The sequence below is a fragment of the Lynx canadensis genome, chromosome A2 (assembly GCF_007474595.2).
Source record: "Lynx canadensis isolate LIC74 chromosome A2, mLynCan4.pri.v2, whole genome shotgun sequence".
In the NCBI taxonomy this organism is placed as follows: domain Eukaryota; kingdom Metazoa; phylum Chordata; class Mammalia; order Carnivora; family Felidae; genus Lynx; species Lynx canadensis.
In genome coordinates this window covers 129,382,240-129,397,495 of record NC_044304.2, presented here as the reverse complement: position 1 = coordinate 129,397,495, position 15,256 = coordinate 129,382,240, and the positions used below count along the sequence as shown (strand labels likewise).

Genomic DNA, 15,256 nt, shown 5'->3' with positions numbered 1-15,256 from the left:
CACTAACAATTACACTGATTTTTATGGGCAGCCATAGATATTGTAAATAATTATGTTTAACAGGAGAAAGCATTCTATATATTAAGGAAATTGTCACATCTACGCTCTTATAATCCAAATTTATTTTTCTTAAAAGTACATCAGGAATTTCATTAAAAAAATTCTTAGGTATACTAAGAGCATTCATATTAAATTTATAAAATTAATTCTGCAACTTTATTGTGAGAATGTATCAACCTAAGTTCTGGTTTAAATGAACTAAATAGATTTGCTCTGATCACCTAGCAACAATCTACAATCTATTTAGAGAATGACATTTCATTTTTCTCCAGTGAAAAGATGTTAAGACCTATTCTTTGAATCTCAAGTAGTTATGATCCATGGTGCAATGGAAAGGAAATTATAGAATCTGGTTATACAGTCTTTGCCCTGCCATTAACTAACTAGGTGACTTCACCTAAATGCTTTTTGTCTCTATTTTATGTATCCAAAAAGGAGTTTTATTAGATCATTGCTGGTGTCTTTCCAACTGTGATCTTAAGAAATGTCCTCACTTACAGGTAGCTCTAGGTGATTCAACTTCCTAGAAATATTATCACCTAATTTGCTTAAATTCACCCTCTATTAATTACATACATTTCTCTTTTTTTCTTAAATTACATACAATTCTAATTCAATACAAACTCCAAGGAAAAGAGTATTGAGTCTCCATACCTCAGCATTTTTATACAAAGCAAATGTAACAATTGGTAGCATTTAAAGTTAGAAAAGAGAATGGTTATATTGAACAGTAGAAAAGTTTATCATGTTGTTATAGCAGAGATCTTTGGACTTTTTAGAATATTGACCCTGACCATAGATTTTAATAAACAAAATTTAACTTTATTTATTAAAGAGTTTTAGGCTTACTACCCTGCTTCAAATACTTCCATAGGATAAAATAAACATCAGTGGTTTCATGATCAGGTCCTGTAGACACTTCATTCTCATTTCAGAGACCTGATCTCATTTGGGTACTAATATAGCTATTATTTATCTGATTTATCATTTTATTATTTATCAAATTATCTTTATCCTTTTGTTTTATGTGTCTCTCTTATGAGCAGCATGTAGCTAGAATTTTTACACAGTTGGACAATCATTTTTTTTCTAATTAGCTTTATTAATTCATCTGCTTTAATTATGATTACCGGTGTACTTAAATACCGTCTTATTTGTGCTTTCTATTGATCCTGCTTTTTCTACTTGCTTTTTAATTTATTGAATTCTTTTGCATTAATGGAGGTGTTTTAATTCTATTTTCTGTCTACTTATTAGGGAGTTATAGACTATATTTCCATTACAATTCCTAAAATGATTTAAATGCATGCTGAACAAAATCCAAAGATAATAAATTCTTCACTAGAAAAATTTAAAATCCTTAGAAAATTTTATTTTAAATCAATTTCTTCCTTTTCTGCATGTTATTTGTATAAGTTGTGACATGGTAGAGTGAGAGAGTAGGAATGGGGAGTGGAGGAAGGAGAGAGAGATCAGACAAGCTCTCTCTGCTCTCTTCTTATAAGGGCACTAATCTTTCATGAGGGCCCTACCCTTTTGCCCTCATCTAAACCTGATTATCACCCAAAGGTCCCAGCTCCATCTGGGAGATAGGGCTCCAGCATAAGAATTCTGAGTGTACATAACTTATCCACAGCACAAGGTGATTCAAGTAAGAAAAGAATAGTCTTTTTTTTTTAAAAATGGTGCAAGAAAATTTGGATATCCCAAAGAAAGAAAGAAAGAAAGAAAGAAAGAAAGAAAGAAAGAACTTGAGCTTCCTTTTGTATTATATTAAAAAAGAAAAAAAGTCCACGGGGCGCCTGGGTGGCTCAGTTGGTTAGGCATCCAGCTTCGGCTCAGGTCATGATCTCGCGTTCCGTGAGTTCAAGCCCCGCATCAGGCTCTGTGCTGACAGCTCAGAGCCTGGAGCCTGTTTCAGATTCTGTGTCTCCCTCTCTCTGACCCTCCCCTGTTCATGCTGTGTCTCTCCCTGTCTCAAAAATAAATAAACTTTAAAAAAAACTTTAAAAAAAAAAAAAGAAAAGAAAAAAAGTCCTAAAACTAGAAAAGTGGAAAAAAATAGAAGAAAAGATTTGTGGCTTTGATTAGGCAAAGATTTCTTATGGCATAAAAAGCATGCATTATAAAAGAAAAAAATTGCTAAACAGACTCATTAAAATTAAAAATGTCTGTTCTTTGAAGAAAACTGTTAAGAAAATTTTTAAAAAAGGAAACATGCCACAGGTCAAGAGAAATTATTTGCAAAAACATATATCTGATAAGAGTTATATCCAGACTATATAAAAAAGTTATACAACTCAATAATAAAAAGACAAACCACTGAATTTCATTTTTAAAACTGTAAATCATTCACCGAAGAAAGTAAATGACAAATGCATACTCAGAAACATTAGTAATTAGGGAAAAGCATATTAAAACTATTGTATGGCCCTAAAATGGCTAAAGTTGAAAGAGTGATAATTATCCAGTGTTGGTGAGGTGTGGAATACCTGAACTTACCCAAGACTTCAGTTACCATATGATGCAACCATTTCACTAACAGATATGTACCCAAGCGAAATGAAAACATACATCCACACAAATACATATACTGAAATGTTCATAGTTGCTTCATTGATAAGAGTCCCAAATTGGAAACAACCCAAGTGTCCATAAACTATTGCTTGATAAACCGTTTATTTAGATCATGAATTAATCTAAAATACATTAGATTAATTTAAGCAAACCAGAAATAAAAGAATACATGTTGAATAATTTCATATGTAGAAAAGTCTAGGAAGGCAAAACTGTAGTAATAGAAAGCATCTCAGTCCTCAGTCCAAGTACCTGGAGCCAAGAATGGGAGTCAGGCAGATTTGCCTGCCGAGGGGCCTGAGGAAACTTTATTGGATAATTCAAGTGTTTTAGATCTTGATCTAGTGATTATAGGACTATATAGATTGCTAAAACTCATTGAATTGCATACTTGAAATGTTTGTGTTATATTTCATGTAAATTATACCCTAATATGGGAACTCTGCTGTTTAATGGTTAGTCCTTTGAAGATAATCTTTTTTTCCCCTGGAAGCTTCTCAGAAATTTGTCGTTGGGGGGAAGAGGGTCTTTAGGGTTCTACCAATTCATTATGTTATAGCGAGGTGTGGTTTCTTTGTACTTGTCCTGCTGTTGTTCTGCTGTTGGCAGAATCTGTGAATTTATGCTTTCATCAATTATGAAAAGTTCTCTACTACTGTCTCTTCAAATATTGTTTTTCCTTGTTTTCTTTTATTCTCTTCCTTTGGAACTTTGATTACACTTACGTTACATATTCTAGTAATGTCCTCCATGTCTCTTAACATCTCTTACATTTTCTTATATTTCTTTACCTCTCATTTCTAAATTCTAAGTAACTTTTTTAGATATATATTCCAGTTCATTACTTCTTTCTTTAGCTTTCAGTAATCTGCTTTTCTGTCCACATATTTAATCATCTACAGTTGACCTTTGAACAACATGGATTTGACCTGGGTGGGTCCTCTTATATGTAGATTTGTTTTGATAAACATATAATACTACTATAAATGTATTTTCTCTTCATTATGATTTTCTTAATAACATTTTCTTTTCTCTACTTACTCTTGTAGAAATTCAGTATAGAATACATATAACATACAAAATACATGTATTTTGTGAGTTGACTGCTTATGTTACCAGTAAGGTTTCTGGACAACAGTAGGCTATTAATAGTTAAGTTTTGGGGGAGTCAAAAGTTTTATGAGGATTTTCTACTGCACTGGGGGGTCAGTGCCCAACCTCCACATTGTTCAAGGGCCACTGCATTTTAAAATTTAGAAGTGTTAGGGGAGCCTGGGTGGCTCAGTCAGTTAATCAACTGACTTCAGCTCAGGTCATGATCTCATGGTTCATGAGTTCGAGCCCCACGTCAGGCTCTGTGCAGACAGCTCAGAAACTGGAGCCTGTGTCTCCCTCTCTCTCTGCCGCTCCCCCACTCACACTTTGTTTCTCTCTCAAAAATAAATAAATGTCAAAAAAAAATTTAAATAAATAGAAGTGCTATTTGATTCTTTTTCAAAGGTCCTTCAAAATAGGGTAGTGTTTCTTGCTCATTTTTTAAAATTCCCTTTTTAATTTTTAAAAATATTTAAATATGTATAATTTATATTTTATGTTTGATAAATCCAGTATTTTAAGTCCCTGGTGGTCTAATTCTGCTGTTTGTTGTTTGTCTTGACTCATTAATACTGGCTATTTCCTGGTGAGTTGTGTTGTTTTGAATTATGAGCTCTTACTGGCTGGGACTTATCTATAGCAAACTCTGAAATGAAGGATTATTCTTGAATAATCTTAAATTTTCTTCTGCCAGATTCCTAATAATTCAAAGTTAATTCTTAACTTTGTTAGACCATACAAGCAGTATGAATTTGAACTCCTATCTTATCTGAGAGCAGGACAAGGATTCTCAAGGGAGAATTATTGTCTCTTCTAGATGCCAACCCTAGATAGACAATTGTCCTTGTTTTCCTTTCCTGATTACCATCAAGACCTTTTTTTTCCCCCCTAGTCCAGTCTATCAGTGATGATGATGATAGAAGGGATCTGGTTCCAATTCCTGATCTGGCTGATTCCTGAGCCGGTGACACCTACTCCCTTCAGGACAATAAAAATCCAGGTGTCTAGGATCCAGAGAGTAGTATACACACTCAGGGCAGCACTGCTTTGGATAATGAGGATAATCAGTATAATCATTTGAAAAATATAGAAATAAAAATACTTTGGGGCGCCTGGGTGGCTCAGTTGGTAAAGCATCTGACTTCGGCTCTGGTCATGATCTCATGGCTTGTGAGTTTGAGCCCCGCATTGGGCTCTGTGCTGACAGCTCAGAGCTTGGAGCCTGCTTTTGATTCTGTGTCCCTCTCTTGCTCTGCCCCTCCCCCACTAGTGCTCTGTCTCTCTAAGAATAAATGAAGCATTAAAAGAATTTTTAAAAAAAGAAATAAAAATACTTTAATAAATCATGAATTATTACTGTTAATTACCTAAGTTAAGAATGTGTCTTTGTGCATGTGTGTATTTGGGAAATATTTTAAATATGAATTTGTTTCCTACTTGTATTAAGGATTATGTTGATAATTTTGTATTCAACTGATGACATTCAAAAGACTGAGATTCTTTAAAAAAATGTTTTCAAGGTCAAATCAAATTGGAGGCAATCATTCTTCATTCCATTTATAAGACCTAGGTAACTTGTCTTGGTAAAGCTAGTACTAAAAATGCCTCTTTGTAGACAGGTAGTTAAAATACCATACAGAACTCATTTTTGACTGTCAAACCAAAATTATTTGCAACCCATAGATACATACAACCTTGTATGCTGACACCTCACTTAACTGTTAAATCACCTAAAAGATTATCTTGTCTTTCTTTTATGTGAATTCAGAAGCACAAAGCTATTTAAAATTCCTTCTCCAGAGGAATTCTATTAGGAGTATTATATTTCTTTGGCAGTCCTAAAAGGAACCAGCTCGATATTTTAACATCATATTTTTTAAAGATACTTTGGGTTATTTTTTAAAAAGTTAGATTGAAACCTGAGAAATATGCACTATGTAAATGGAGTGAATTTTATCAGAGTGCTACAGTTCAAAGTGTTCTTTCACACCTGTCTGGTATTGAGGTAAACCACTCCTATTAGCACTGTGACATTCAAAAATGCAAGTGATTAGTTGGTGAAAAAACACAAATAGAGAGTTTTTTCACCTACTACTCTCTGCATATTTAAATATGCACAAACAGATAGATTGTGTTTTCACATATAAATTTTAGAGTATCCCAGAAGGGCATACGAATAAAAAGGAAAAAAAAATTTATCGTACCATAAAAAATAGTCTATAGTCACAGTGAAACTGTGGGGAAAAGAAATTATTGAAGCGTAGCTCAGGTAATTTTAAGAGTCTGATGCTAATAGATAGTGGAGGCTGAACACATTCTGAATTTTGAAAAGAAAGAAAATAGTGGACAAAGGAAGACAATAGCAATAATAACTACCACTTATTGGGTTCCTACTGTATATCAGAAGTATACTGAGTGCTTAAAAAAAGTTTCAAATATAAGAAAGTCCATTTATCAAGTGTTTAATACATTCCACTTTATTCATAGAACAACTTTTTGAGTTAGGTACTGTTTTTGGTCCATTCTCCAAATGAGAAAACTGACAAGTCGTATCAACTTGCCCAAGGTCACATGAAGTTGAAAGAGTTAAGCCAGATATAAAAGCCACAATAGGCTGATTGCAGAAACTATGCTCTATAGTAACCTCTCCATTATAGTCTCATTTAACTACTGACCTTCCTCTCAACCCAGTTAGAGTATGTCTTATTCCTCCTGTTTTAAAGATAGGCACATGGAGGTAGAAATTTAGTAACTTGCACAAGATTGCTTATGAGTTATGGTAGCGAGATTAAAACTGGTTTAGTCTGGTTCCAGACTCTGAACTTTCCATTCTGTTATTCTGCTTTTGTTGCAGTATTCTTCATTCTTCAGTTATTCATTTGATCATTTATTCAACAAATAATTGTTGAGTGTTTTGTACAATGCTTTCTTCTGGGCTCTAGCAATACAAAGAAAGTGAACAACGCAACGTGCCAAAGTTTACATTCTAGGTGGGGGGAGATAGCCAATAAAGAAACCAGCAAGTGAATGTCAAGTGTTAGTAGCTGCATTGTAAGAGGCTAGAAAATGATGGGAAGATGGGTGTATTTACATATTTTAGATAAGATGGTCAGTGCAAAGAAATTGTGACTGTCACTGGTAATTTTATGATACTGTCACTTTCTATCACAAGTATCTTGACTCCTCAGTTCATACGATACTGAAATTCAATCTGACTTTTATATCATTCTTCTGGTTTCCAGAAGACTCTGCTTGTTAACATCTACCATTTCATTGCAGAAATGATTTTATGCTGGTTTTATTTCATAATTCTGCTTGAAGAGACAAAATGGGCGATTGTTTTCTTTCTAACTATTCTAAATAGCCAGCTATTTAATAAGGTGAACAAATGTTTGGACTTATTAGGAGAGTCTGCCTTGCCAACAATTAAGTAAAAGGGTCTTCTCCCATCATTAACACTTGATGTGGGATATTAGTTCTTAGAGGCATTCTCATGATAAAAGCAGTATTGATGTCAAGAACTAACTGACAGATTTTAATTGAAGAACACTTATATTACAGAGTATATGATGGTGAGATGTTTTCAACTTGTTTTTGCTTTTCTTTTAAAAAGCTGAAACTCTTCTTCCTAGTAGTAATTAAAAATAAACGACAGTCATTAACTTACTGTGGGCTTTTAATGGCTACAACAATGCTTCCTTGCATGAATGATTTACTGATCTCAAGCAAAGTAATTCAACACTGAAGTTATCTTGAAAATTAAAAACCATTCTAGATAATGAATAGTTTCGATTTCTATAGCACCAATTTATGTGTAGTCTTCCTTTTATATGTATTCTTCTGCACATATACAACTTGCTAACTAACAGAAATGGTCTGAAAGGGACTCTACCTTAAAGAATAGCTCACAAAGCTCAGTTTTTGTGCTTAACTCTATAGACTTGGGGGTGACGTTTACTCATTCATTCATTCAACCAACATTTATTGAGAAGCTTCTTTAGGTTAGGCATTTCCCAAAATGTTTGTGGAGTAAAAGAAAAAAAAAAAAAAGGACAGACTCTTCCCCCAAAAGAATTTATTATTATAGAATTGGGTAATATTTTATTCTAATCTCATTCCTTTTATTAAATTGGTTGTATCATAATTTCTTTAACCATGTGTTGAGAATGTGAGGGTGATTTTGCTGCGATATTTCTCACTCCATTGTTCACCAAGGTTGATTCCACCCATCTGGCTAGGTGGATGTCCCCTTCCTCCCTCACCGCTCCCTGTGTGTCCCTCCTAAAGCTACTCCCTCTGTCAAAGTGGATGACCTTCCCAGATAGAGTTCTTCTGTCGAGTGTATGGGAGTAGCTGCACTCCCCTGCTAAAACCTCCAAACAAGCTCCCCAGGTCCATTTGTAGAACAGAAGTTTGTCAAGCTTCTAAGATTCCAGACACATCCAAATGAGGCACTGCATGTGTCAGTCTACCTTTCTTTTAAAAAACAAAACAAACAAACAAAAAACTTGTGTTGAATACTCCTGATAAGTATTTGTTCACATTCTGATTATTTCTTTGGAATGGATTTCTGCCAGCATAATAACTTAAGTCAAAGGCATATACATTTTAGCCTATTAACAAATTTGCTGAAAATAAGCCCCAAATTGTAAAATAGGAGAAAATGTTGTATCATTTTATATTGTCACCAATAGTGTATGAGAGAGCCTTTCCTTATTCCATTTCCTTGTCAGCCTTAAGAATATAGAATGTTCCACTAAATGTGTATCATTGATCATCTATCTTTAAACAGTCTTCAAAATTGTTAAAAAACTTTCTCATTTTAAAGAATAATTTATGAAATAAAATAATACTGATCAAAACAATTTTAGCTGATACTGATAGTTTCAATCTGACAAGATATCATCCAGGTTTTTGTTGTTGTCTCTTATATATGCTTATTTTTAGAGTATTAAGACATTATGAAAAATGCTGTCTGTTGGTTTGAGAAGTTTATTTGACTAAAGAAATAAAGATTACAGCTGATCAAGTTGAACATTGAAATAAAAGCAAATGTCAGAAAATAAATAGATCTATATTTTGTTAGAGCTTATTTCATAAAAATATATCTAGGATATTGAGAACTAAATATAGTAGTAAAACTTTGTATTTGGTGCTAGTGCATTTTCTTTAAGCACAAAATTCTTTCCTACCGAAAAGTGAAAAAAATTTTACTGTGCATTGGTTTACAACGTCCTAACCATATGTTACTTAAAAATGAAGATATAGGGGCGCCTGGGTGGCGCAGTCGGTTAAGCGTCCGACTTCAGACAGGTCACGATCTCGCGGTCCGTGAGTTCGAGCCCCGCGTCGGGCTCTGTGCTGACTGCTCAGAGCCTGGAGCCTGTTTCCGATTCTGTGTCTCCCTCTCTCTCTGCCCCTCCCCCGTTCATGCTCTGTCTCTCTCTGTCCCAAAAATAAATAAACGTTGAAAAAAAAAATTAAAAAAAAAAATGAAGATATAAAGTAGCTTCATGGTTCACCTGTAATTATCTGTTGCATCTTTATAACAGCATTTTGCCCTCTGTTTCTTTGTATGCTCAACTATTTGATCTTTATATTCTCATCTCAATGGTTATATATGCCCTTTATTTCTAGAACTATGGGACACAAAAACCGGTATGTCAAAGTTCCCCGGGGTCACATCTGGGTTGAAGGTGATCATCATGGACACAGTTTTGACAGTAATTCTTTTGGGCCGGTAAGTCATTTGTCACATGATATAATTGGATGTCACAGGTAGGAACAAAATTATGTCAGGTAGATTGCTCAGGTAATCCAAGCACGACTGATCATGAATTTCACAGTGGAGCAGTTTATATTTGGACAATTCCTTTTAAATATTATATAGATGATATAAGCTGTCAAGGTGTGTGTGTGTGTGTGTGTGTGTGTGTGTGTGTGTACGCGCGCGCGTGTTTCATAGTAAAGAAATTAGACCCTTCAGTAAAGTACCAAAGATAGTTTCAGTTGGCTGACTAATCCCAGTAGAAAGGTCTGTTTTTTTCTCCACAGAAATGCTCTTTGTCTTATGTTTTCAGTTAGTGCTTAACAGATAAAATGTGCAAAAGACCTATAAGCATCAATTTTCTAAATTGTTTGTTAAAAATGCAAGTATAATGGAAATCATAACGGTTAGTACCATTTTTTTTGCCCACATTTATTTTGTAGAAGAAATGCAGACATTCCTTATGCCATGTTTATAGTCTATGAAATATACGTCTAAACTGATATTTTGTAATTTTTTTCATTTTGAATGCATATAGAAATTCTCTGAACTCCTGAAACCACTAAAGTGAAGAATATTTTAGTTAATAGAAACTAGACCTGATTTCTAGTACCTACGTCTACTTAAAAACTTGGATCTTTAGCCAATTAGATTCTCTTACCACTGGGCATATCTATACTTGTTATGTATGTATAAATTAATTTTGAGCACCTTCAGATATGTTTGCAAAGAACATTATCCACATTCTTTTGTGTAAAACTAAGTGTTGGACATCTCTATAAAATAATTTCCATGACATATTATGAGAGATTACTATTATTGTCACTGGAGGAACAGCTACTTTGACTTACCTTTGGCCAAAAGTACAGTAAGAAGTGAAAAAAAATCTTATATGAGACCACTCCTATGTCTTTTTTGAGAGGAGGGGTTTCAGTGATGATAATAAAACCTTCTAAGGTCTGTTTTGCTTTTGAAGAGTAATTATTACAAAAATGCAATTTAATCTTCTTACGGTATATCAAAGATGGAATGAACAGATTGGAAATGTGACCTACAGGTCACTTAATAGTGTCATAGAAGTGACTGTTATGAAGAAATTTAGTAGCAACTTGAAGGCAAAAAGAAATAATCTAAAAGCAGTTTTATTTCTCTCTCATCAATCAGTTTAAATCTATTTAGTGCATCATGTTGTTGGCCAAATCCACATTAAAATTTTGGTTAACTTTAGTTTGGGTTTTAACTCATTGGGATAGTGACTCTGAAATCAAGTGTTAAAATTATTGTGTTTTGTTATCAGATGTGGGGGGTGTGGTGAATAATAAAGTACTAATATGTGAGATTGGTTTGTTTTTCCTTTATAAATAAATAAAGCCAGTGCAATATTGCTTATATAATTAATATAATCCTCAATCAGTTTATTCTACATGCTTTCTTATTTTGGAAGGAAAAGATAGAGTTGATAGCCAGAATACAGAGAATTGCATGTAACCCTCGGTGTTTTTTTACCAGTGATAAGAATCAGAGGCCCCAAACCATTTTGAAATTTAGTGGTTGTTTTCTTCCCTTCTTAATTGTTATTAACAAACAAGCAGAGAGGCCCTTAGTCCATGGGGTAGGCTAAGCAATTAATGTCCATTCACTTAATTAGTTTTGTTTTTATTTGTCAAAATTAGGTGAAGAACCTTTATAGAAGGAAAACATTTGTCATATCACTTATAAAGCTAATTGTATTTGATGAGTTATAGTAAACATTTTTTTTTACTTTGACAATAAACTCTCCTGTTTTGTGTTCCAATAGCATTTATAATTAGGATGAATTATTAATATTGATGCCCCCAAGCACATTTTAAAAGGACAATAGGGGAAAAATGTAAAATAAAACCCTGCAATTCTTATTTAAAGCTAAACTATGATATTGGAGTATAGAATTTTCTTACTGCATTTTTGATTAATAAATGCTTATTGGAATATTTTGGTAATTATTTTAAAGTTTTTATAATTCTAAAAAATAAAAAGTAAGGTTTGTAATTCTAAAAAACTGAAATAATCTTGAATTTTAAAATTCATATACACTTGAAAATTACTATATTTTTCCAATAATTCTAAGTTCCATTTTTTGGCTTATCAATCAGCATACTTGGAGGTTGTATATGTAAGGTCAATAAGCTCCAGGTTTTATGGATGGTTGATTCATTTCTCTTCTTGGAACTAGGGATTGTACTTTTTCTTAATGTAAACAATCTATCTTTAGGCAGTCAGGATTGTTTCTAAGATGCTTATCTTGACTTGGTGCAAACTGATTGAAGCTTTTACCCTTCATTTGCCTTCCAAATAATTTCAGAAATGTATCCAAATCGTTTTACATACTTTAACTCTTTGAATAGTAATGACACTTTATAATAGACTCTCCCTTGCTTATTTTAAAATATGGCCTATTAGTGATCATAATGGAGCTGACTTTTTCTATATTCAAGTAGACTTTTGATTGAAATCTAAAGAAGAATAAGAAAGAATGTCTCATTCTGGTGTTTTTCTAGTTTGTTTTATTTCTTCTTGCTATTTTAATTTGCTTTACTGATTTGTTTTATTGCCACTCTATGTAGGCTCTAGAGGGAATGAAATAGTTATGAGTAAAAGATGAATAATAGATTAGGAATTTAAAGATAGCAATATTGATATAGCAATAGAATACATACAGCAGAACAAGATCCAACAGCTGTACTTTTAAATTATAGAGAATTATTTATGGAAAGAAACTAGTAAACTCTCTTATGAACGTAGATGGTATGTTATAAAACAGAAAATTAGATAATTTTGGTTATGGACCTCATCAATCAGTTAACTTGTACTGGTCTACATTTCATCATGTATAAAGAGAAGAATTTTTTCTTCTCTGAATCTATTTTAAATAAATAAATAATAAAATGAGTACATATTTTATCAATGAGTGATAAAATCTATGTCATTATACTCCTATGATATTTATAATCAAAATATATATCATCAAAATTTTAATGAACATCCTCAGCAACCTAAAATAGGAGTATAATTAAATAAAGTATGATTCATTCAGAGGTTTAAATATTATGCAGTCATTAAAAATTATATTTGTGACATAACATGGCATTATGTTCATATACTGTTTTAAGTAAAAAAATAAAGACTGGAATATACAATATCATGTTATCTCTAGTTGCTATGGTTATAGTTGATTCTTTTTCATACCTTTGTATTTCTTTTTATTTTAAAAAATTTGCAACAATTTTTATTATCTTTATAATTAGAAACAAAGCTAATTCTTTAAAAAGTAGGATAAAGGTGTTTAAATGACTTCTGAGTTTCATTTTGACTGTAAGTTCTATAAATATGTTTTATGGTTCTGTGGCCAGAGAGAAAAATGTCACAGATGTCATTGGTAGGAAATGTTTCAATTATGAAAAATATCTCTGTGGAATATTTTCATGGTAAACATCTTAAATATATCATTATAACACAATGATAGAAAATGTCCTGGGGAACCTGGGTGGCTGAGTTGATTAGGTGTCCAACTCTTGATACTGGTTCAGGTCAAGGCCTCATGGTTCCTGAGATCAAGTACCTTGTCTGGCTCTGTGCTGACAGTACAGAGCCTGCTTGAGATTCTCTCTCTCCCTCTCATCTGCCCATCCGCTGCTTACTCACACACACACTCTCTCTCTCTCTCACCCACTCAAAATAAGTAAATAAACATTTAAAAAAAAAGAAAGAAAAAAGAAAATGTCCTATCTTCTCATAACATGGATTCACCAATGTATGACTATACTTAGGTTTCTAGTGTAATAGCTTTTGTAATTTTTTTAAAAATTATGATAATTATCTAGAAGTGTTTTTCAGTGTATGTTACTACTTTATCTTACTAGATTATATATTAAAGATATATGATGATGGCTGAGAACATTTGATAACCTCTTATCTTACCAATTCTTTTGTTCTCTGAAATTAGTCTTTCCCTTTACCATCCCTACTTCCATGTAAATGACATTGAGACATTTTCTCCTGTAGCCATGGTGTTCTTTGCTAGCACTCAAAAGTAACTGATTATAATAAATACTGATGAATTTTCTGCTTGCCTCAAAATTAAAGTGCATTAAAAAGCAAGTTTTGTATTTGTATGTATGCATCCATTTTCAAATAATTCAGATTAGCAGACTTTTCATCAGTTAAAAATGTATATAGCATTTCATTCTTTCATTTATCATATTCATTTCAGTACTTAAATTTGAGATATTCTCATAGCTATTCATTCTTTGTGGTAAAAACACAAATAAGGATCTTTCCATGGCTTCCATTTAGCTCATATATTTTCTCTCTTTGAAGTTTTTCTTTTATTCTATCTAGCACTAAGTCATGAGCCACTGAAATCCTCTCACTGTTTGCTGTGTAGTGATTTGTTGTAAAGAATATATGTTATAATTCTAGGCACTTAGTGTCTAAATCAAGTAATTCATTTTTACTTCATTGATCAAAGAACATTAGAAAAAGAACTTTTGACTTAAACATTTCAGGGCAAAGATAACCTTTCCAAGAATGTATAAAAGTGTTTTGATTTTTAGGTATGTGATCATAGTGTCACCTTGTGAACAATTTGTGTGCAGGAAGCATGAAGCAGAACTGAACAATTTGAATATAGAAACTATGCATGATATACTGCCTTTATCTGAGAGTGGAAACTGCAAGGTATACTAAGTATGAATTCTTTTTAGTTCCAAGTCATTTGGAAAATAGCTAACCTAATCACTTATTTCATGGATGCCTAATTAAATAAAATATTAGGCCCCTAGAATGTTTTCTTGAAGGAAATATACCTTGAAGGAAATCACGGTTGTAGAATAAATGAATAGTAGAAATATTACTTATTAATTAAATGAGCTGATTGTCTATAAGTGATGATATATAAGCAAGCACCGAAGTTGAAGATTAAAATGCCGTAGAATTCAAAAGAGAACCTAGTGAAGTTCAAAAAGTTTTTTGCTTTTTAAAAAAACTAGTGAGGGGGCCTCTGGGTGGCTCAGTTGCTTGAGCTTCCGACGTCAGCTCAGGTCATCATCTCATGGTCCTTGAGTTTGAGCCCCACGTGGGGCTCTGTGCTGACAGTTCAGGTCCTGCAGCCTGCTTCAGATTCTTGGTCTCCCTCTCCCTCTGCCCCTCCTCCACTCATTCTCTCTTTGTCTCTCTGTCTCTCTTTCTCAAAAATGAATAAATGTTAATTAAAAAAAAAAAACTAATGAAAAATAAAGGAAAGGAGCAAAGTTTATGTTTTATATCATACAAGCCTTTTGTTTATGTCTTCAGGGCACATTTTGAGCGTCTACTATTTGTCTAGATTGATTCTGACCTGGACTCTGATAGGTGGAATGGGTCAGGAGAGATGAGGATTGTATTAACTACAGAGATGTTGCTAGATTAGCTAATACATGTGGGAAATGAACATTTTAATAGGTTTACTACTAGTCATGCCTGTTTTGAAATTTTCCCCTATATTACACACTTTTGGTAAAAGAGAAATACAGCATGTGATTAGGCAATAAAACAAGATTGTTGGAAATGCAAGAAGACTGAAAGAAAGCTAATGGGTCAGGCAGTCTTTACATTTTTGAGACCAAGGACAAAGGGAGAAATTGAAATGGAGATTTGGGAGATATTTAAAACATTCAGAGATTTTAGGGACAGAGATTCAAGTCCTAGATAATGAAGAGTGCATTGAATTGTGGGTCTTCC

At 33.0% G+C, this 15,256-nt stretch overlaps 1 protein-coding gene across 1 annotated transcript in view; it reads left to right on the top strand.

The window, feature by feature from the left end:
• Positions 1-15,256, top strand: part of IMMP2L (inner mitochondrial membrane peptidase subunit 2) — an 885,960-nt gene that overhangs the window by 666,711 nt on the left and 203,993 nt on the right. Inside the window, 1 exon segment of the mRNA XM_030308243.1 lies at positions 9,370-9,472. Within this exon segment, the coding sequence (XP_030164103.1) occupies positions 9,370-9,472 (103 nt within the window).